At 49.3% G+C, this 23288-nt stretch overlaps 1 protein-coding gene across 7 annotated transcripts in view; it reads right to left on the bottom strand.

Moving 5' to 3' along the window:
* Nucleotides 1-23288, bottom strand: part of LOC126520803 (NAD kinase-like) — a 167891-nt gene that overhangs the window by 8177 nt on the left and 136426 nt on the right. For 6 of the 7 annotated variants that reach the window (XM_055063338.1, XM_055063331.2, XM_055063348.1 and 3 more), the window contains exons 2-5: nucleotides 16267-16350; nucleotides 8234-8363; nucleotides 5454-5562; nucleotides 230-315 (exon numbers count right to left, since the gene is read on the bottom strand). In XM_055063338.1, coding sequence (XP_054919313.1) covers nucleotides 230-315; nucleotides 5454-5562; nucleotides 8234-8363; nucleotides 16267-16350 — 409 coding nt within the window. Of the gene's footprint in view, nucleotides 1-229; nucleotides 316-5453; nucleotides 5563-8233; nucleotides 8364-16266; nucleotides 16351-18017; nucleotides 19335-23288 lie in introns of those variants that run through there. The other variant, XM_050169591.3, reaches the window with a different exon arrangement.

Genomic DNA, 23288 nt, shown 5'->3' with positions numbered 1-23288 from the left:
AAGACGTGCCCGTATCAAACGTCACACTGTTAGGCTGTACGGGGGATAATCTCAGCTGCTACTACTGCACGCACCGTTAAAATACATTGCTGCTCCTATCTATAAGAGTTAAATTCGCAGCGACTCTGCGCATATTTCTTTCTTTGTTTTTGCTACAGATACAGCCAGTGTGCAGTAATGGAAGGGAGTGGCGTGCTGGTACAGCCATCGTTTCACAAAGCAAACCCACCTGAAAGAGCGAAGAAGCGTAGAGCAGCGTGCCGTCTCCGCCGAGACAAATGATGAAGTCGATCCGGTCTGTGAGGTCATCTCTGCCTGACGGAAAAGACAACAAACGCGGGGTCCGTTTACGTATACGCAGTCTTCTGGCCGATGCTGCAGGCGCAAAACACGGGGGGGGGCATTGCGCATGCAGCACTGTACATTTCGCTTGCCATTCCCACTCTTTATCCGTCGCACCCAGTGGTTGATTGACAAGGGTGGTAGCGGCGTGCAAGCGAATAGACAGGGGCGCAGCGAATAGATACTGAATCGCTAGAAATGACGGTTCCTGCGCTATAGCTTTTATTTTTTCACGTTACAATTTTCGGAGGAGAACATTTCCCCCTTCATGTGCGGTAACTGCTATGCATACACTACTGCACAATTGTACTTCGAATAAGAAGAAAAAAGGATGATCCAGGCAAAGTGCGTCATTCCGGCGGGCCACCTTTCGACAATGGTCGGTTCCTCAATCAGAACGTCGGCTAGCTCTTCTGAAACCGCTCTTCATTGTTCACAGCGCGTTTCCGCCTAGCGGCCTCTATACCTGAAGAAAGACTTTGAATGTTTTCGTTACTTTTTGAATGTTGTGTCAATGGTAGTAAGAAATTTCTAATTTGTAGGTGCACATAAATGTAAATATCGGCATCTCCAATTTCACCTATGCTTTCTTGCACACCCTCCTCCGCTGTCAAATGGGAAATAAAGACTCATTCAGTCATGCTAAACTTTACCGCTATAGGTGTGAGTCGTCAATCTTTCTTCTTTCTAGCCTAATTCGTACGATTTTTTCATAGATATGTCGGCGGCAACTAGCCAGCTACGGGGCATGTGTACTTTCCGCTCAGTACAGGCTCTTGCATCAGCTGTTTGTTGCAGCCGTTTAGCGCCCGAGTCAGCGCAATTCCACTGTATGCAGTATCGAATGGAATCGGTTTCTCGGTACGCGTCACTGAATCAATGTTTAGATGCAGCGTCGGGTGGTCATCAACTAATTCGGTAGCAAAATACGCGAACAAGTCAGATAGCTCGCTGTCAATCTTTAGTACGCGGCTACATTTACAACACGCGGTGGCGTAGAGGTAGAACACCCGCCTCGCGTGCAAGAGGTCCGTGGTTCGAATCCCGGTGCCGCGCAATTTTCCACCGGATTAAAAAAAAAAATCCGCGTGTTGATGAAATTGCATAAACAGGCCTGGAGTGTGGCCTGATCCCGGTGACCAGAACCGGTAACGCACTCCCTCACCAGAGCAGGATTGGCCACCCTGGTGCAGTACTTGGCCACAACCTCCTATATGAACACAACAATCAAACCCCGGCCCTCAGTCCCCAGCAGCTGCGAAGCAACTGACCACGGCGGCGGTCAGACCTGCGACGCTGCAGAGGGTGCTAAGAATCCCTGGCTCCGGACAGGCCGCCATTGGAATATGAAGCTGGCAACGCTTAACGCTAGAACGTTATCTAGTGAGGCGAGTCTAGCAGTGCTATTGGAAGAATTAGAGGGCAGTAAATGGGATATAATAGGGCTCAGTGAAGTTAGGAGGCCAAAAGAAGCATATACAGTGCTCAGAAGCGGGCACGTCCTGTGCTACCGGGGCTTAGCGGAGAGACGAGAACTAGGAGTCGGATTCCTGATTAATAAGAATATAGCTGGTAACATACAGGAATTCTGTAGCATTAACGAGAGGGTGGCATGTCTTGTTCTGAAACTTAATAAGAGGTACAAAATGAAGGTTGTACAGGTCTACGCTCCTACATCCAGTCATGATGACCAGGAAGTCGAAAGCTTCTATGAAGACGTGGAATCGGCGATGGGTAGAGTGAAAACAAAATACACTATACTGATGGGCGATTTCAATGCCAAAGTAGGCAAGAAGCAGGCTGGAGACAAGGCAGTGGGGGAATACGGCATAGGCACTAGGAATAGCAGGGGAGAGTTATTAGTAGAGTTTGCGGAACAGAATAATATGCGGATAATGAATACCTTCTTCCGCAAGCGGGATAGCCGAAAGTGGACGTGGAGGAGCCCGAACGGCGAGACTAGAAATGAAATAGACTTCATACTCTGCGCTAACCCTGGCATCATACAAGATGTGGACGTGCTCGGTAAAGTGCGCTGCAGTGACCACAGGATGGTAAGAACTCGAATTAGCCTAGACTTGAGGAGGGAACGGAAGAAACTGGTACATAAGAAGCCGATCAATGAGTTAGCGGTAAGAGGGAAAATAGAGGAATTCCAGATCAAGCTACAGAACAGGTATTCGGCTTTAACTCAGGAAGAGGACCTTAGTGTTGAAGCAATAAACGACAATCTTGTGGGCATCATTAAGGAGTGTGCAATAGAAGTCGGCGGTAACTCTGTTAGACAGGATACCAGTAAGCTGTCGCAGGAGACGAAAGATCTGATCAAGAAACGCCAATGTTTGAAAGCCTCTAACCCTACAGCCAGAATAGAACTGGCAGAACTTTCGAAGGTAATCAACAAGCGTAAGACAGCTGACATAAGGAAGTATAATATGGATAGAATTGAACAAGCTCTCAGGAACGGAGGAAGCCTAAAAGCAGAGAAGAAGAAACTAGGAATTGGCAAGAATCAGATGTATGCGTTAAGAGACAAAGCCGGCAATATCATTACTAATATGGATGAGATAGTTCAGGTGGCTGAGGAGTTCTATAGAGATTTATACAGTACGAGTAGAACCCACGATGATAATGGAAGAGAGAATAGTCTAGAGGAATTCGAAATCCCACAAGTAACGCCGGAAGAAGTAAGGAAAGCCTTGGGAGCTATGCAAAGGGGGAAGGCAGCTGGGGAGGATCAGGTAACAGCAGATTTGTTGAAGGACGGTGGGCAGATTGTTCTAGAAAAACTGGCCACCCTGTATACACAATGCCTCATGACCTCGAGCGTACCGGAATCTTGGAAGAACGCTAACATAATCCTAATCCATAAGAAAGGGGACGCCAAAGACTTGAAAAATTATAGACCGATCAGCTTACTGTCCGTTGCCTACAAAGTATTTACTAAGGTAATTGCAAATAGAATCAGGAACACCTTAGACTTCCGTCAACCAAAGGACCAGGCAGGATTCCGTAAAGGCTACTCAACAATAGATCATATTCACACTATCAATCAGGTGATAGAGAAATGTGCGGAATATAGCCAACCATTATATGTAGCTTTCATTGATTATGAGAAAGCGTTTGATTCAGTCGAAACCTCAGCAGTCATGGAGGCATTGCGGAATCAGGGTGTAGACGAGCCGTACGTAAAAATACTGAAAGGTATCTATAGCGGCTCCACAGCCACTGTAGTCCTCCATAAAGAAAGCAACAAAATCCCTATAAAGAAAGGCGTCAGGCAGGGAGATACGATCTCTCCAATGCTATTCACAGCATGTTTACAGGAGGTATTCAGAGACCTGGATTGGGAAGAATTGGGGATAAGAGTAAATGGAGAATACTTTAGTAACTTGCGCTTCGCTGATGATATTGCCTTGCTTAGTAACTCAGGGGACCAACTGCAATGCATGCTCACTGACCTGGAGAGGCAGAGCAGAAGGGTGGGACTAAAAATTAATCTGCAGAAAACTAAAGTAATGTTTAACAGTCTCGGAAGGGAACAGCAGTTTACGATAGGTAGCGAGGCACTGGAAGTGGTAAGGGAATACATCTACTTAGGACAGGTAGTGACTGCTGATCCGGATCATGAGAGTGAAATAACCAGAAGAATAAGAATGGGCTGGGGTGCGTTTGGCAGGCATTCTGAGATCATGAACAGCAGGTTGCCATTATCCCTCAAGAGAAAAGTTTATAACAGCTGTGTCTTACCAGTACTCACGTACGGGGCAGAAACCTGGAGGCTTACGAAAAGGGTTCTACTTAAATTGAGGACGACGCAACGGGCTATGGAAAGAAGAATGATAGGTGTAACATTAAGGGATAAGAAAAGAGCAGATTGGGTGAGGGAACAAACGCGCGTTAATGACATCTTAGTTGAAATCAAGAAAAAGAAATGGGCATGGGCATGACATGTAATGAGGAGGGAAGATAACCGATGGTCATTAAGGGTTACGGACTGGATTCCGAGGGAAGGGAAGCGTAGCAGGGGGCGACAGAAAGTTAGGTGGACAGATGAGATTAGGAAGTTTGGAGGGTCAACATGGCCACAATTAGCACATGACCGGGGCAGTTGGAGAAGTATGGGAGAGGCCTTTGCCCTGCAGTGGGCGTAACCAGGCTGATGATGATGATGATGATGACATTTACAACGCGGCATATTGTCGTTGTGGCACGGAAACCATGTGTTGGTTCGTACTTATCAGAAAAACTAACTGAGCTGTTTTACAATATTTTGAATGTTCGTTTTTTTTTTTTTTTCCCAGATACTTCAAGCAGACTCAATTATCCCCATCCTGCACGAATGACTATTTTACCACGACAGCGGCAGTGGAGTAAAAGCTGAAATAATTGGTTAATGTTAAAGGAATAAATCTGCAGGAGGACGAAGTTAAGATCCCGCTCCGTAGTTCCCCACAAATGTCCCATATAGGACGTCCTCCACAGAATACGCTCTAGTGCGTGGTGCCGGAAATGAAGCCGCTCTGGAAGGCCGCTCCTCCAGCTTACGCTGTGAATGTGCTCCGTGTGAGCCGCTCAGGCGTGTGATTTTTTTTTTAGTGATGCGTGACTATCAGCCGTCAAAATGTTGTTCCATCCGCCACCAGGACCTTGAGCGGCGCTGACTAACACTCCCGCCGCCACGTCTTGTACACATCCACATATACCCAAGAAAGCAGACGAGAGGATAGCAGCCGCGTTGTTGGTCAATTGATAAATAGCACTGCACGCGCAATGCGGGAGGTGTGAATTCATCTCTCTCCGGCGGCAGGTTGTCATTTCGTCCACTTTAATTATCCTGTTGCTTATTATTTCTAGATTTCAGTAAAAAACAACAGTTTATTTCCCCTGTGCTTTCCGAGGCTTCACTGTCTGCAGGGCTTCATGCGGTTAATTACTAACGATAAATTGAGCATTTCGGTTTCGAATCTTCTCGTTCGAGTGACTATGTGAAAGCTTTAGCACGTCTTTTTAGTTTCGTCGATTATTTTTGAGTCACTCTATCATTACGTCTTTTTTTTTCTTTGTTTCTTTTCTTTCTATATGATGTCGCTTGGCGACATGGGCGGTACCTTCGTTGAAGGTGCAGAGCTTGTCCTTGACCTCCAGGAAGGCCTTGTTGTTCTTCAGGAAGGGGTCCTCCAAGATGGCGTCTTCAACGAAAACAACCATGTTTTTGACCTGCCATGACAGAGAACAGAAGCACCCGAGTGGGCACAGTGAATGTAGCGTTGTCAATGACATTCCGTGCAAGCAACGTCAGTGCACAAAGGGCGCGACAAAGACATGCTGCAACGGGCGAAGGCGTATAAAAGTCACTCCTACAACCTCACTTAACGGAACCTAATCTACACACAGTAGTCTATATCGGGCAGCTTGCGCTCCCCATTGGCTTCTGAACTTGCCTTTTTTCAGAGGGAGTTTGCTGACCAACAATCAAGCCTCGACCCCAACGCTGGTTGCCTTTCGAGGATTGTCTTTAAATATGACGGGCTAATACTTGCAAATAATAAAAGAGAAAATATTCCAGAACCCAAGTGTAAATTCCAATAACAACGCTGAGGAGAATTTAAGGTGTAGTTTATATATTGGGAAATTTAACTAGCAGTAAATTTGCCTAAACGACAGCGCTCGCGCATCTCAAATGCATTGTAAATGGGGACGGCCCGATAGAAAGCCAATATTCATGCTCTCGCCGGGCGTCACATCTTCAGATTCCGATTCAGAATTTGCTTCATCTCCAACGAAATTGTTGAGGGTCACCCAGAGAAAAGCCTGTTACAAGCAACTTGAATGTGCCCCGGGGGTCCTCTACGACAGCAGCAGGTTAATATATGAAAGAAGTGTACGAATACAATTGTGTAACTATAAAGTGAAATACAGCCTAAGCCACAAAGCGAATTACAATACGGTCACGCAGATACAAAAAAAAAGAATAAAAAGAAAGACAGAGAGCAGATGTGCACAGTAAACAGGGATGATTGTCATAACGTTGCCCGGCAGTAGGCATACAATTTATGCCTCAACACATCTTCAAACGCATGTTATATACAAAAGAAAAAGAGGAATCTAGAAACATTCATGGGAAATTTTTGCGTTGCAGGCCGTTACCAAACACCGAGCCAAGATCCACACGGTGACGTTGCTAGCAGCGGTCTCTCAAAACAGGGACAAAGATTGCAGTTGTACGCGCTATTCCGCTAGCTCTCCCGATTCATTTTCTCGTAAATTTGGCCCACCTATAGGCACAGCAGTACATCGTAATGACGGCTAACGGCGTCAATCTTGACGGCGCTTCTGCAAGTTCGCGAGAAATGCAACGGGTTCTCGAGAACCGGTGGTAACAACTCTTTCTGCAACCTCACCTCGTGCGGGAGACCGCGTGTACGTGCGACACGGACTACAAATCGATTTCCACGCGCAATAGCTCTTCCACCGTTTAGTTTCTTTCTTTCTTTCTTTCTTTCTTTCTTTCCTTTGTATTTGAACATTCAAGCACGTACGATGGCGACACTATATTTGGCATCTAGAACAGTATCCGGCTTTAGTGTGCTGTTCAAAGAGAATATTGAGAGAATATTGAACGTGCTTGAGCAGTGCGAAGTCCTCATTTTAAAGGAGTACTGGCACAACATTTCCGACTTTGTAATTTTTGAGCGCACTCTGTTCAAATTATGTGGCGATGGCAGCGCGCATCATCATCATGTTTTAATCATCATAATTTTCTGTCAGAAAAAGTCGCCCAAAGAAAAAAATTATTCGTAGCTAGCTTAAGATGCCATCACAGGTCAGCGGACGTGTGAGCAGGCGTGCCGTGATGGTGTTCGGGCCAGCAACTTCAGTTACGAGTGGCACGCGCTTTGCTTCAGGTGGTCCCCTCGAGTGTTTCATTGCGACAGCAATTATAGGGACGCCATAGGCCCGGTCACGCCGTCGTGAACCTCTTGGTGAACCTCTTTGATGCCTATACTTGGGTCCTGCGCATGTGAAAGGTGCGTGCCGGTCTTTCAATGAACGTCTTTGACGCCAGCTTTCGCAATCTAGGTACGTGCCGCCGGCAATGTGCCGCTCTACAATGACGAAAATGGCTCAACTTTTTCCCACACTGGGCGGAATCGAAGCCATGCCACAAGTGTTCCTCAAGGTAAGCAACCGGACGCATTAGAAGGCCACGTCACAGATGCACTGGGCACGTGCCGCTCTTCGACGGACCTCTCGACAGCTTGGGTCACTCAGTGTGTGTCACCGAGTGTGCGGCAAGCGAGCGAACAGTTCTCGGCGTTCGCAGGCACCGGCGCGCCATGCTTCTGGTCTCGGAGGCCACGCGAAGGCTTCTCGGCAGCACCACCAGATGTCACAGCGCGTCCAGAAAAAAAAAAGCTCGAGAAAGGAGCCCGGTTACCGCATCACACACGTTTCTCAGCGTTCGCTCGCACCGTCGCGCCGTGCATTTCGGAGGCCACGCACAGGCTCCGCGGTGTCTCTGCCAGATGGCGCCGAGTGCCGTCAGAGAAGTGCGAAAGAGGAGTCCCGCTGCAGTACGCGCCTCATATCGTAAGCCGTTTAGACGGTGGCAATACAATTGCGTCACTGTGTTGATTCATATCTAACCGCATTACCGTGGAAAGTAATCGTAAGATGGTTATACTGCGAAATTTGTTTATCTTTTTTTTGGATTTCGTCCCCATGAAAATACAACCGTCGCGGCCGGGATCGAACCCGTGACCTCGAGCTCAGCAGCGCAACTGGACGACCGCGGCGTGCATCATGGAAAACTGAACGTGGGCACGATATATATCGTCCGTACACTGCAGTTCATAACTGCGCGAATACAGTGCCTGTTGTGCCTTACCCAGATGAGCCACTCGACGAGCTCGTTGAAGGGCTTGACGACGGTGGCGTCCATGGGCTTCTTGATGACGAGCACAGACAGCGGCGGCTTGTGCCACGTCAACCGCTGGCCCGCGGGGTCCTGTATGGTCCTGGACAGCAGGGCACGGAGAACAGGGCTAATTAGGCGCCACACATCGGAGCTTCGGTTATACAGGCAATCAGCCAATGGGAAACAAGAACGGGAGTCGACAGCTGCACCGCCGACTAACTCCGTTTCACAATCTCTTTGCACTGCAGCGAAACCTACGGGGCGCAGGATTCAATCAGCGGAAGCCTACGTGCGCGGGACGTATCAATCCACACCCGTTGCACATCGCTGTCACTTTTAATAATAAAAAAAAGGAATACATTACAGCCAGTTATTTAGGACCTTACAAAACAAACAGACATTTATGAAGTGCTTGAGTGCAGTAAACCTACGTAGCTGCGCTACAACCGACGCCGAAGCACGGAACTAAATGCTATTGCGTAATACGCAGTGCACGTGAAGCACTTGGTCATGTCTTAGCAGCCCTCGTAGGTCTACGTTGCATCGCAAATTGATGCTGAGGCAGAGTACAGTCGCTGGTGAACGAGAACGCAATTTCTGCCCTGGTTTTCGACAAGCGCCGTGTCATCCTTACCGTGTTCGCATACCCTTCAAGGTACGCTACCTTTCAGAGGAATCTGCTTCCAAGGCTCGGCTTCCACCGCGGATCTGTGATAAGCCTCTGTACTTGTAACCCAACTTATCTCACCCTAGCTCAGCTTAGCCAAACGCAACTTAACCTAAGCGGTGTCTTACATCGTTCATGAACTACATAAAATGGCTCTCTCTGTCATCGTTGTATAGCAAACTGAGTAATCTTGACGGGATGTCCAGGGCGTCGCGTAATATCTTAAGCTTTAGTTCTTTAAATCTGAAAAGCACAACACAGGGGCTTATCATAGATGTGCGGCATAGACTCGAAACTAAGTGCTAATTCACATAAAGCACGCGCATTATATAGGTGGGCTTTGTGCGTAAAATCAGTAAATTCGAAACTAGAAATCCCCGAGAGAAAGTTCTTGGAAGCGAGACTCTTGGGCTTGAAGCTTTCTTTTTTTCCCGGTTTATCTACTTCGAAGGGCGACTATAAGTAGTTAATGCGAGGAAGTGGGAAGGATGCTGTACGCAAGCGTTATGGTGACCTACCTGTTTACTCCTTCATTACAAGGAAAACTCTGGAACATCGCCAAACAAGCAAGTTGGTTTTTGCGAGTGAGTGGTTTTTTGCTGTGCGCCGTTTCCGCCTCTCTTGCTGCACTTTGACAGAGCAGGCAGTTCAGCGCTTCGACAGTGCGGCATAATTGGGTTCGAAGAAGCACGGCGTTAGTTGAGCGCGAGCGTGTCTGCGGTTCTGTGTGACATCTGTCAAAACGAAACGCGTATCTCCACTGCGACTATATACGCTGTTACGTTTCGCCTACAACGCGCGGTAATGCCGGCGCGGATGCAACGGACGCCGGGGCTTTGTTCAAAGCGGCGGACATTTTGGCCCGTCCGACGCCGCCGCAACGCCTACCCGCCAAGCGTGTCCAGGCGTGTTTCAGTGCCACGTGTCTTCGTGTGTGTGTGTGTGTGTGTGCCCACGCTTGTCAAAGCGCGGCAGCCGGGGAGCGCAGCTCCCCAAGTGAGGGTTGGCGATGCGTCACTACACTCGGTTCAGCAGGTCTCTCGGCTCGACCGTGCGCGCCGTCGTGGGCTCATGCTCCGCCGTCCCGTGACCTTCATCCCGTGACCTTCCCTTTTGGACCGCGACGCCGAGAGTATAAGAGCAGCTGCCCCCGGACGCCAGGAGAGAGGCTCCGATTTGTACTGTTGAGTTACGTGCTCTCCCGTCTCTCCACTTCGGTCGAACTGACCGGCCGCTCTTTTGCTATGTTAGAATAAACAAGTTGTTCTGTTACCAGTCTTCTCTTGCTTTGCCGGGACCTTCGGATGCTTCCAGTGCCCCAGGCCGCCAGGCCAACGCTACCCTTGGGGCTTGCGACCCATTGGCAATAACGGGCGTCAGCACCGAGACCCCAACAACTCGTGCCAGCGGTGCGATTACAACATCTCGTGGCAGCGGTGGGATCGCGACAACGGAGGCCAGCAGCGAAGAGATGCGGTTGACTGTATGCTGAGCAGCACAACGACCATCCGGGAGCAGTGCAACGAGCCCTGTGTGATGACTGGTTGCCTGCAGCGGAACGACTGCGCTGAAGTCTTGGCTGCGAGGTTTGGTGAGTGCGGGACTTTCTTCTTCTGAGTTTTGCCAGGCTTTTGTTAGTGTTAGAATCAGAGCTGGTAATTGTGGTTGTCGTTGCTACCGGGTTAGTTTGCGGCAAGACAATAGTAGGCAGTAGAGAAAGCAGCATTCAGAGCAGCCATGGATTTGAAGTCGTTGCGCAAACCGAAATTGCTGGAGCTTGCGAGAGAGTTGGGTCTGGATGTCTCAGACAAACTCAGAAAACCAGAACTGCTAAGGGCTATTCTTGAGTTAGAAGCTGAGGATGACGAGCTGTCGGAATGCCTTGAGACCATTGAGGAGAGGGAGACGGCAAAAAGACAGGAGCGTGAACTTAAAGAACAGAAAGAGAAAGATGAGCGTGAACGAAAAGAACAGAAAGAGAAAGATGAGCGCGAACTTAAAGAACAAAAAGAGAAAGAAAAAGAAGAGCGCGACCGTCAACACGCTTTGGAAATGAAGCGTCTCGAGTTAGAGATGGAACGCGCTCGTAATGGAAGTCAGGCACACGGTGCAGGAGAACGAGTATTGTTCAAAATGACTGACCTGATGCGGCCGTTTAAGCTTGGAGAGGACATTGGTTTGTTCCTGGTTAACTTTGAGCGAACGTGCGAGAAGCAGGGGTTCTCTCGGGAAACGTGGCCACAGAGCTTGCTCACTTTGCTACCCGGCGAGGCGGCCGACGTAGTCGCTCGCTTGGAGAGAGAGGAGGCAGAGGATTTCGACAAAGTGAAATCGAGTCTGCTAAAAAAGTACAGGCTGTCAGCGGAGGCGTTCCGTCGGAAGTTCCGGGAAAATGAGAAAGGCAGAAGTGAGTCGTATACAGAGTTTGCCTACAGGCTCATGTCAAACATGCAGGAGTGGCTCAAAGAAGAGAAAGCGTTTGGTGACCACGAGAAAGTTCTGCAGTGTTTCGGGCTAGAACAGTTTTATAGTCGGTTACCTGAGAACGTGCGGTACTGGGTCTTGGATAGGCCAGACGTTAGTACGGTGGCTAGAGCCGCTGAGTTAGCCGAGGAGTTTGTGACGCGTCGGGCTCGCGGAGCTAAGGACGGTCAAAAGGGTGAATTTGGCTATAAGTTTGAGAGGCCGAAGTTCACGCCCATGAGAAAGCGGTTCGAGACGAGGCAAGCGCGCGTGTGTTATACGTGCCAGAAGCCGGGTCACTTTTCGGCGCAGTGTCCGACCGAACGTGAGGAGACGGCGGCAGCCGAAGCCGAACGCGGAAAGCGGTTCGAGATGAGGCAAGTGCGCGTGTGTTATACGTGCCAGAAGCCGGGACACTTTTCGGCGCAGTGCCCAGAAACAAAACCAAAAGTCGTGTTTTTTTCATTAGGCAGCACTGACGAGAACATGAAGCTTCTCGAGCCTTACATGCGAGACCTCCTCGTGAACGGGAAAGAGTGCCGAGTGCTTCGCGATTCCGCAGCTACAATGGATGTAGTTCACCCCTCTTACGTAGAACCCGATATGTTCACGGGCGAGTGCGCATGGATCAAGCAAGCAGTGGAAGCTCATAGCGTGTGTCTGCCGGTAGCAAAAGTGCTTATTGAAGGACCTTTCGGAGCACTTGAGACGGAGGCCGCAGTGTCATCTATGCTGCCCCCCCAGTACCCGTACCTATTTTCGAACAGGTCCGATCAACTCCTGCGCGAGAAGGGGCTTTTGTTTGGTGAGGCTAGCGTTCAGGCCTTAACCAGATCGAAGGTTCGGGAGCTCGCTGAAAAAGCGGTAGTTGCGGGGCCGACGTTGTTGAACGATGAAAAAGGGTCAGAGGCGCAGCAAGCTGGTAGTCAGAGCACGCCCGAACGGGATAAAATTGAGCCTGTAGCGTTAAAGGCACCAGATACTGGAGAGGAAATTCCCGATGCGGGAAAGTTAGAAGAGCTTCCGGTCGAGCTTCCGGGACTAGGCTCAGTGACAAACAGGAAAGACACCGATCAAGTCATATGTGACTTAATAAGTAAAGCATCGCTGTCGCCTGAGCAGAAAACCGAACTACACCAGCTCTTACAAGAGTTTCAAGGTCTGTTCTCTGAGAGGCCTGGTAGGACTTCTGTCCTTACTCATGACATAGAACTTACCTCCCCAGAGCCAGTACGATCCAAGGCGTACCGGGTGTCACCCCGCCAGAGCGATATTATGGAGGCTGAGGTAAAGAAAATGCTACAGCTCGGTGTTATTGAAGCGGGTGAGAGTGATTATACCTCCCCTTTGATTTTAGTTGAGGTACCGGGCAAGGAACCTCGTCCTTGCGTCGACTACCGCAGGCTTAATTCCATCACTAAGGATCAAATTTATCCGATCCCTAACATCGAGGAGCGCCTTGAGAGAGTGAGTAGCGCTCAGTTTATTTCCACCCTAGATCTTGTCAGGGGTTATTGGCAGGTTCCACTTACAGAAGAGGCTAGTAGGTATGCGGCGTTCATTTCACCAATGGGGACATTCCGTCCTAAAGTTTTGAGTTTTGGTTTGAAGAACGCGCCATACTGCTTTTCAAGCCTCATGGATAAAGTGTTGCGGGGACAGCAAGAATTCGCTTTACCGTATCTAGACGACGTAGCGATATTCTCCGCATCCTGGCCTGAGCATATGGCGCACTTGCGGGCAGTGCTAACCCGCCTGCGCGATGCGGGCTTGACAGTCAAGGCTCCCAAGTGCCAGTTAGCACAGGCCGAGGTTGTCTACCTCGGACACGTGATTGGTCGGGGTCGACGCCGCCCCTCTGAAATAAAGGTGGCCGCTGTGCGAGACTTCCCGCAACCGCGTACGAAGACCGATATTCGGTCGTTCTTAGGTGTCGCCGGCTACTATCAGAGGTACATCCCCAGGTACTCTGATATCGCGGCTCCCTTGACGGATGCTCTAAGAAAGACAGAGCCGCAAACAGTCGTCTGGGATGAGACGAAGGAAAGAGCTTTTAGCGCCCTAAAGAGCGCCCTAACAAGCCAGCCTGTGCTACGATCGCCCGACTACACAAAAGGGTTCGTTGTTCAGTGTGATGCTAGTGAGCGAGGCATGGGCGTTGTACTGTGCCAACGGGAAAATGGAGAAGTAGAACACCCCGTCCTGTATGCTAGTCGTAAGCTGACCAGTCGTGAGCAGGCGTATAGCGCCACCGAGAAAGAGTGTGCGTGTATCGTGTGGGCCGTTCAGAAATTGTCATGTTACCTAGCCGGCTCGAGGTTTATCATTGAAACGGATCACTACCCTCTCCAATGGCTGCAGACCATCTCTCCCAAAAATGGCCGCCTCCTGCGCTGGAGCCTCGCTTTGCAACAATATTCCTTTGAGGTGCGTTACAAAAAGGGGAGTCTCAACGGTAACGCCGATGGCTTAAGTCGAAGCCCCTAACGTGGGAATCAGCCTCAAAATTGCTTGTTACTGATGTTTTTCTTCCTGAGGCAGGATTTTTAACCTATTGCTTTTGTGTAGTGTTTCAAAGTGATGATGTGCTTTTTAGTGCAATTTTTCCGATTTGTGGACGCGTTCTGAGTGCTGCTAAACTACTGTAAGGAACTAGGCAGCAGTATAAAAGGGGAAAGAGCCTGGCAGGGCTTAGTGAGGGTTGTGCCGTGCTTGCTGACTGAGCGGTTGACTTTCGGCGTAGTTCTAACGCTTGCCGGAAACGAGAACAAAAATGTCAACTCTCCCGAAGTCACTTTGCAGGGTCCTGTGTGCACCTGAACGTGAGAACGAGGCCTTCTCTGTGCGCTGCGCTCAAGAAACGCCCAAGGACGCCCAACTTCGGTTATGAGCATCATCGAGCGACATCCCTCCGGACAGCGGATGCAGTCCCCTGACCTTCGGGATCTCCTTCCCCCGGCGGGGCGGTCTGTTACGTTTCGCCTACAACGCGCGGCAATGCCGGCGCGGATGCAACGGACGCCGGGGCTTTGTTCAAAGCGGCGGACATTTTGGCCCGTCCGACGCCGCCGCAACGCCTACCCGCCAAGCGTGTCCAGGCGTGTTTCAGTGCCACGTGTCTTCGTGTGTGTGTGTGTGTGTGTGCCCACGCTTGTCAAAGCGCGGCAGCCGGGGAGCGGAGCTCCCGAAGTGAGGGTTGGCGATGCGTCACTACACTCGGTTCAGCAGGTCTCTCGGCTCGACCGTGCGCGCCGTCGTGGGCTCATGCTCCGCCGTCCCGTGACCTTCATCCCGTGACCTTCCCTTTTGGACCGCGACGCCGAGAGTATAAGAGCAGCTGCCCCCGGACGCCAGGAGAGAGGCTCCGATTTGTACTGTTGAGTTACGTGCTCTCCCGTCTCTCCACTTCGGTCGAACTGACCGGCCGCTCTTTTGCTATGTTAGAATAAACAAGTTGTTCTGTTACCAGTCTTCTCTTGCTTTGCCGGGACCTTCGGATGCTTCCAGTGCCCCAGGCCGCCAGGCCAACGCTACCCTTGGGGCTTGCGACCCATTGGCAATAACGGGCGTCAGCACCGAGACCCCAACAACTCGTGCCAGCGGTGCGATTACAACAACGCACTTCAATATTTTAGAGTATTTTCACCTTCCATAACAGTATCCCAGTTTAAGAATAACTGGAATACCCGATAAACATATAAACAGCTGCGCTGGTGGAGCTATCGTGTGACGATGACGTCAACTATAGATCACTCAATTATAATTGCAATTACAACGCTCTACGTGTCTGCAGGTTAAATCTGTTGGGTGCAATATTCATCAGCTCACAACGCTTTTCGTACTGCTTCCGCCAGAACAGAGACTCAACACGAAAACGTTTCCGAGGCACTGCAGCTATATAAAGCACAACAATATGGCACTAATAGCGGTGTAGCCATAAACCTGCAGAGGTCAGTGAGGACGTAAGTAACCTTGCCAGAATAAATGCGATTTAGGGATAGTAAAGGAAGCTTAGTGAATCTGAGGAGGAAAATAGTAAAAGACCACAGGAGTGCTGGTAATACGAAAGAAGGAAGCAAGAAATCGAGTTTAAGGCAACGGATATTTTTCAGGTTGAATTATTTTTTAAGACGAACTGTGGATCCTAAACGTAGGAAACAGGCGCGCAAGAAGTTGACGAGCTTGGTGGCATCCGCCACAAGCCCTTTTCAACGGTTACGCTCATAATATCCATCCATCCACTGCTGCCGTGGAAGTCTCCAGTGCGTCGGCTATTACGTGAACCGCGATAAATTTACGGGCGTGATGAACGTCTCTAATTGAGAACGTTAGCATAACGGCAAACGCGCTAGCGGAGAGCAGACGAGACCTGCATGCAGCGCTTATGGCGACATCGCGTGACGGTATTTTTAACCAAAAATACGCTGAACTTTTATCGAAACGACCGACTTATGTTATTTTGCGTAGACGCGTTGAGCTGCGATACAGTCATCACGAAGGTATAGTTGCGCATTCTCCTCCCGAAGAGGCGTGCAATACAAGAACGTTCCTGCGCGCTGTGGTTGTGCGCTTGCGCGCTCTGACCAGTTGGTTGACCAGATGACGTCATTAGTGTTGCTGGCCTTGAACTTTTTGTCCTGCATACGGCCACGCTAGCGCGTCAGCGTCATGTTAAAACTAAATTTCCGTACGCATTTCGCACTATACTTTAGCGGAAAGCTCGCACGTTACAATTCCGCGTGATTTGTGCAATAATTCTACGGTGATCGCGAGGGCTAATTTAACTGCGCATACGAAAGGATCCGGGAAGGATAAGGTAGCGAAGGCGTGACGGAGAGTGGCCGAGTAAGCGGTGATGTCAATATCAACTCACATGACCATGGCTGAGTTCTTGAGGATGCGACCGCATGGTCCGAACTGGTACACTGGACTTGGCGCATTCAGAGACCGGGTTCTCCTGCACAAAGAAGAAAAAAAGCAATAGTTGAGAATGAGAAGCACTCTACAAACAAAGTCTAATAATAAAAGAAATATGCACGAAGGAACGGTACCTCATTTTCTATCTATGTCGCTAACAAGCTGTAAAAAAAATAGTCTATAGTTGCAACGGCAAACGGAAGTCGCTTCTCGCAGTAGGACAGCAAACATTACTGTCTAGAGGTAGGCCCAAACGGTAACCCTGACTTTCTGAAATATTAAATTCAGATAAGTGATTAACAATTCACTATGGAATCGCGCTCGCTGATGGCGTGGCAGGTGCGTTTAACAGCGGCACTTACCACTGCCGCTAATGTTTTTGAGTGCGGCGACCGTGAAGTCACGTGACACAACTCAACGGCACCTTACTACAGACATCAGTGCTCAGCGTACACCATGCGGCAGAGGATTTCATCTGCTCTGACGAAACAGAAAAAAAAAACGAGAAAGAAAGAGATACTGACGTTACAGAACCGACAAAAATTGCGAATGATTGAACCACGGTACGGAATGCGTTCTTCCCGCCAGTTTAGCATAGCAATTGAGTACTGTTTGCACCTTCAGCCAGAAGGGTCGTCCAAGAACAGTGCAACCAACATGCGTCGTCCGCAAATCGAGGGACTCCCTGGCGTGGTCCCGCCCGTTGCCTTCCTTAAACTGAAATACCAGCAGCCGCGCTTTGCACCGGTCAAAGACTGCATCGAAATGTCAGCCTCATTGTTCGACGCTTCGGTTCCTTCCTTTTATGCTACATATTTATGGTATGTGTTACGGAAAGTAGAGCAGTGGCACGGAAGTCTGTACGAGTGCTTTGAAGTGCTTTAGGGTATGTAATTGCGCTTTTTACAGGGTAAATGACGCAATTTGCAAGTTATCTTGAAACGCCTAAGTCGGTGCTTCGGGTAACTAAATTTAAATTCACAGAACAGACGCATTTTTTCCGTACGTGCTTAACGAAACGTGATACAGAAGAATCAACTTAGCAAGTTAGACAGATGAAACTTTACGGTTATAAATAATCTTGACTATATGACCGACGCCGTATACTGAAGGGCTACAATGAATCAACATTTGCGGTTCCTCAACGGTTTATACTAAGCACAAGGCGGACGTCTCCGTATGCCTTGGCCACATCGAAATGCGACTACAGCGGCCGGTTATTGGAGCGATATCATCGCGCTGCACAGCAGACAGCAGCAAGCCAAAGATGCCGTTAGTTATACCAGATATCGCTAGATTATTTCGACACAAACCATATGTGAGGGAAGGTAAATCGTCTCACACCGCACAACAGGCGGCCTTGGCGTCGGGTTTTTAACATCACGGTTTCGACTGGGGCTTAAGGTCGGTATACATTTTCACGAGGAATCGACAACTGATCGATCAGAGATTGCCTCTTAAAAGAACGTCGCGAAGTCAACGTCGCGAATGTCGCCTACCCTGTGCAGTGCCACTTTCTCTTTTCCGACGATTCCACCGAGAGAGCGCTAGAACGGCGACAAGTTTGCCGAGACGTCCGTAAGTTTCCCATGCGGGCTCGGAAGTATGTCAGCGATCGGCAGCGACCACGTACGACAGCTGATAAGCTAAACCAATAACGGGCAAATGCATGCGGCGAGAGAACGGGCACAAAACGACGACGTTCACCAGCACTGAGCAACGGTGTCCATGTCGTTCGGAAGGGCGAACGCTCGGACGAAGACGACGACTGCTGGCGCACCTCGGTGTCGTCTTCTTCTTGGGCGAACAACAAGGCGAGCTTCCGTTCCCAGAGAAGCATCAGATGTTACAGTCGCTGTCGTTGCTGCTGCTTTTGACACCTCGGCTCAAAAGAGAACGGCGCGATTCGACGAAGGAGAAGACGACGTTTGCAACGGCGAGTTCTTGGTCTGCGGCGCACGTCGTCGTTGTCCTTCTTTCTTGGACAAGGATGTCACGTAACGGTTGGCGCCGAAGCGTCCAACGCCGCTGTATCCCGCCGCTGCTGCCGCCGCTGCGTGCATATACTGTTGTTGCTAGCTGCTATACCGCTACCTCGGCTTGGAGAGTGATCCGTGCGACGCGCTCCGTGAACCCGACGGCTGTGCCCGTCGTTCGGACAGCGCAGTGTGGGACGGAAACTCCAGCTGCCCTTGTACGACGCGGAGTGCGCATCGATTGTGCGGCGCCCTTGGACGTCAACCGAATGCGTCCCTGCCCACCGTTCGATATGTGCCGCCGCGTTGGGGGGCTCGAAGCACGCGGCATGCGGAGGCTCCGGTTCACTTTCGCTCGCTTTTGTTGTTGCTTTTTCTCTCTTTTTTTTTTTTTTAAGGCGCCGTTCATTTCCGGCCGAGGTTATAAAACTCTGAGCGCTCATCTGACAGAATGGAAACGCCGTAGAACGTACCAGCAATCAGTCCAGAACACCTGCATTTAAAAGCATTCAGGTGTTACAGCTGTAGATACTTTTAGAGCACTGCCACGGTGTGCACGGGCACCGTCACACGTGATTTGAATGAAAAGGCGCAGAATAAGAAAAGGCGCTTTTAATGATATGAACTTTTCTTTTATTAAGTGCTTTCGTTACGTTAATTACGTTACGTTAATGTCTTTGTTGTTTTCATGTTTCTTTTTTTGCAAAGTGCGTTTGTCACATGTAGGAGCTTGAAGAGTAGTGGGCGCGTTTTTCTTACATTTGTTTAATGAGGGGGTGGGGGGAGGTTGTGTCAGGGAGGTCGTTCTGAGGTACTACATTCCACTAGCCAGCTACATTGCGCTGGGGGAAGAGAAAGAAAGAAAGAAAGAAAGAAAGAAAGAAAGAAAAAAAGAAAGAAAGAAAGAAAGAAAGAGGATGGGCGACGACGATGGCTGACGATGATGACAGAAGTAAGATGCAACTCACAAACGGGCAAGCCTACTCAAAGCCTATGTGTCCAGACCAGCTCTTTTTAAATGATCAAGTCAGACCCGGATGGCCCGAAAACTAAATTTACGGTCGTCACGCCAATGGCCCTATATGGTGTCCTCTTGACAGAGGTTGGCTGCCAAGTCGCGCAAGGTCATCAGACAACTTCTGTCGCTCTTCCTCGTGCTGTGAGGTCAGTCACACTGGGCATGTCCTATGTGGTCACGTGCACGTGGCACAACTCACTGAGTCCGGAGAGTCGGTGCGTCGGATTATGCGCACGCACCCGTGCATAAACGCCAACCCCAGCTCAAGTCTGTGTGGAAGACTGGCGCAGCAGCTGCACTGAATTTTCGGTGGTAGCCTAAATGTTATCTTATAGGGCCCAACCTAGGAGTCGTCTGTGGCAATTTTCCGAATGATGCTTTTTTTTTGGCACTTTTTGTATAAGACTTGAGAGAAGGCAGCTGGCGTGTCCCCTCTTGAAAAAGGAATTCCAAGCAGTGGCTCCGAGTCTTCCAGTGGCCTTCTTCGCTTCGGTATCGGCCAGTTCGGAAATACATTGAAATGCACTGTGTTGGTCGTTCTCGTCCGCTAAAGTGTGCAGCTCGGCAGTGTAAAGTAAAGCCCCCGAAAAAGAATTTTTTTTTTTCAGGGGCATTAGTGTAAAGAGCCAAGACTCTGTAGAGCTTCCTTTCGTTACAACTATGTGTGGCTGCAGAGTAGATTACCGGTCGCTGAATATTGTCCACACTTGAGGAGGCCAGCGCGAATTATAGAGAACCGCCCCTCTGTTTACCACTGTTTCCGTGGACGTTGGTGTGTATGTGATGGTGTCTATGTCTATGAGTGGCACTATGTGATGTGCAGGCGCGACGAAAACCACAGCTGTCGCGGACGGCGATACGGACCGGTCTGAATACGCGTTCTCCAAGGAAACATTATTTCGCCATATATACCCAAGTGTGACATGTCTGAGGACCACGGTAGGTACCAAAAACTCACCAAAGGTTATTATTAAAAAGATTTAGACTGATAGGCTGATGGAGCAGGTCCAAAAACACATTATTATTCATTTTACGCAACAGGGTGGAAAAATACGTAAGAAAATCAAGGCAGTTCCTTCGTTTTTGTTGTTGTCGTCGTCAACTGTAGCACTGCGGCACCCGTTAACCAAGGGCTGGAAGTGATTTTTTTACCCATAGTGCATTGTGCGAGGCAATCTTAACTCTCCAATTTTTTCGATTAATGATTTAATCCCGATTAATCGGTTGATGTAGCATGAGGAAAAAAAAAACAGTAAAGCCGCTATAGTCATACTGCTGCATGCAATTCCCCGAGGCTCTGCACATGACGGTCGCCACCCTCATTGGACTAACATTCTTGACACAGCATACTGTATCATGAGCCACTTGAGCGTGAAGCTACGGGCTCGTGAATTAGTGAAGCTTGATCTTGGTTTCTTTAGGGTACTAGTTAATTTTCATTCGTTTAGTTGTACATTACGAGTGCTGTGTTGTACCAAAGACGCATGCATTTTGTCAACTTTTGTAGGTAAGTAGGTGTGAAACCATAAAATATATTGGTGTAGTGCTCGAGGTTGTCAATGAAGCAAGGCAACTAATGTTACGTGTTGCAGCTCATTGTTCGTGGCATACGTGAACAATTATCTGTACTGCATAGGGCTTACCACTAACCCTATACTGTGATAACTGGGGCAACTTAGAAACAATGGAGCACATATTACAAGAATGCCCCGCGTACCGCGATGAGAGGCAATTTTTTGAGGAACAAATGGACATGATTTGCCACGATCCGTTAATTAACATTACCCAGCATCTTAGGTCCGAGGCCAGGCCCTTCAAAACAGCGGCAGGTTTTGGATTTATTGTTCAAATACCTGTCAGAAATTGGTCTAATAGGAAATACTAGATTGAACATTTCATATACAAAAGCCTAAATTTGCCCGCCATAAGTCACCTGTAAATATTAGTATCAGGTCCACTTGCACATTTCATATGTATCTTTATTCTCTTTTTCTCCCACTCTCCTCTGGCATCTTAATCCCATTCCCCATCCCTATACAGAGTATGATGCCACGGCTGTATACGCGCCGGCAAAATTCTGTTTTTGTAATAAAGAGTCTCTCTCTTTCTCTCTTGCAGCTAGACTTATTTGCTTTGAGTTCATATATCTTTAACCCTTTACCTCCCGAACTATATAGAAAGAAAAATATGTTTGCAAAATTCCCTTTTTTTGCCAAGTGCTTGATTGCATAGGCACACTAAATATATGCCCGAAACGCACTAAAGATAATGTATTTATTTAGAGAACACCTATAACAATTTGAGAAATTCTAGAAAAAGTTGGCTTTCACTAAACTGACTGAAGTTGGCTTTTTCATCGCCAGTAATGTAAACGAAAAAATCCGAGGACACCGAAGCACATATGAGTTCTGAATGCGAAAGTATTAATGTCCAATTAAACGGCGCTGAGCGGTCCTGCGAATTTTGCGCTGCGAGTAATGCGCCCTAACGGCACGTGCTTCTCGAGCCAGCAAGCAGCAGCAGCTTGAGCCGCAGCAGGCGTTGGCAGCGCGAGGTGGGGTTCCGGCCAGGAATCCACCAAGCCTATCGACGAGTAGGTCCAGTAGTAGGAATGAAGGAAAAAGGGCTTATTTTACGTTGTTTACACTGGCTCCAGATACGAACGCCCACTCCACGCAGGAACATGTAAACGTCTGAGTTCACATGCAGGACACGTCAGCCCTCCTCACTGCACCAAAAGTCTGCGCTTTAATACCGTCGTCTTCCCTAGGTGACTAGACTAGGGAATCTGATGACTACGTCGCTGCCAATCACACGCGTCGAATCGGACGCAATATCCCGCCCATGATATCGCACCCTTCCGCCGAACTGCGCTTCCGATGTTGTACCTTCGCCCCCGCATATTTAGCAAGCGCGCAACAATCTGGGAATCCGAAGTCGAAGCCGTTACCACGGTAGCATTCGACGTTGGCCCATTTCATCATTAGTTCAGGCTGTCAGGTGCAGGTAGAGGAGTCGCTTGTTGGCCCGTAAACCGTCGGTGTCAACGCTGCGTTGACTCTTGGATAGGCGGTGATGAATGGATGGGTTTGCCTCGTGGTAGACGTCTATTAATGCCCTTGTGTCCGTGTTCGTGTAACCCGCTACGCTATCTGTGCCAATCTAGTAGAGGTCAGTACTAAGCTGCCAACAAGCAAAAAGGCTAAACCCCATGAGAGCGATATTGTGCGCGACGGCGATGAGCGATGGCAATGAGCGACGAAACGGGCCGTCACGCGAACACATCGCTCCCGTTCTTGTCGCTCGATCGCTCGGCTCTGGAAATCTAGAATTCGTCGTTCGTCGCGCGGAAGTGCCACGAGCGACTAGCCAATAGCGCGAAGCCGGAACTGGATGTTACATGAGTGAAGCACTACCGATTGTCGCACGCAACGAGCAAATGACCAAAATCTGATACGTGCAGGGATATGAACCTACTGCAAGACCTTCGGGGAGTATTTCATGCTGCACTTTACAGTAAAACACATCAACAAATTAACAAAGCACGCGTCACGCCAGTTTCGGCGCGCATTTGCTGCCCTCACACCGGCAACACCGGAGAGGGACGCCGCTCAAAGCCGTCGCTCGCGTGGGGTTCGCGACTTGTACAGGCGACGTGCGAACGCGACAGCCATCTCCACCGCGTCGCTTGTCGCCGTCGCGCGCAAGATCACTTGCACGGGATTTAGATGCTAAAACACTTGGTCACGTCAGAGCGTGAAACTGTCTAAAAAAATTGTATTCAGCGACTTTATATAACTCCAGTGAACGCGTGCCCATCAAATGAGAAGTATTGCGCGAATGACACGGACGCATATACAGCAGGAAAACGGCTGGGTTCCGGCGTCTCGCAGTGGTCTCAGCTTCGCGATATATAGCGTGAAACAGCCGGATGACGGGATCGGCATGTCTCTGGCGGTTGCCGGTCGGCCGTTCAAAGCACGT

This window comes from Dermacentor andersoni, chromosome 3, assembly GCF_023375885.2.
Source record: "Dermacentor andersoni chromosome 3, qqDerAnde1_hic_scaffold, whole genome shotgun sequence".
Classification (NCBI taxonomy): Eukaryota; Metazoa; Arthropoda; class Arachnida; order Ixodida; family Ixodidae; genus Dermacentor; species Dermacentor andersoni.
The sequence above is the reverse complement of the archived record's forward strand: the minus strand, read 5'-3'. Positions and strand labels throughout refer to the sequence as shown.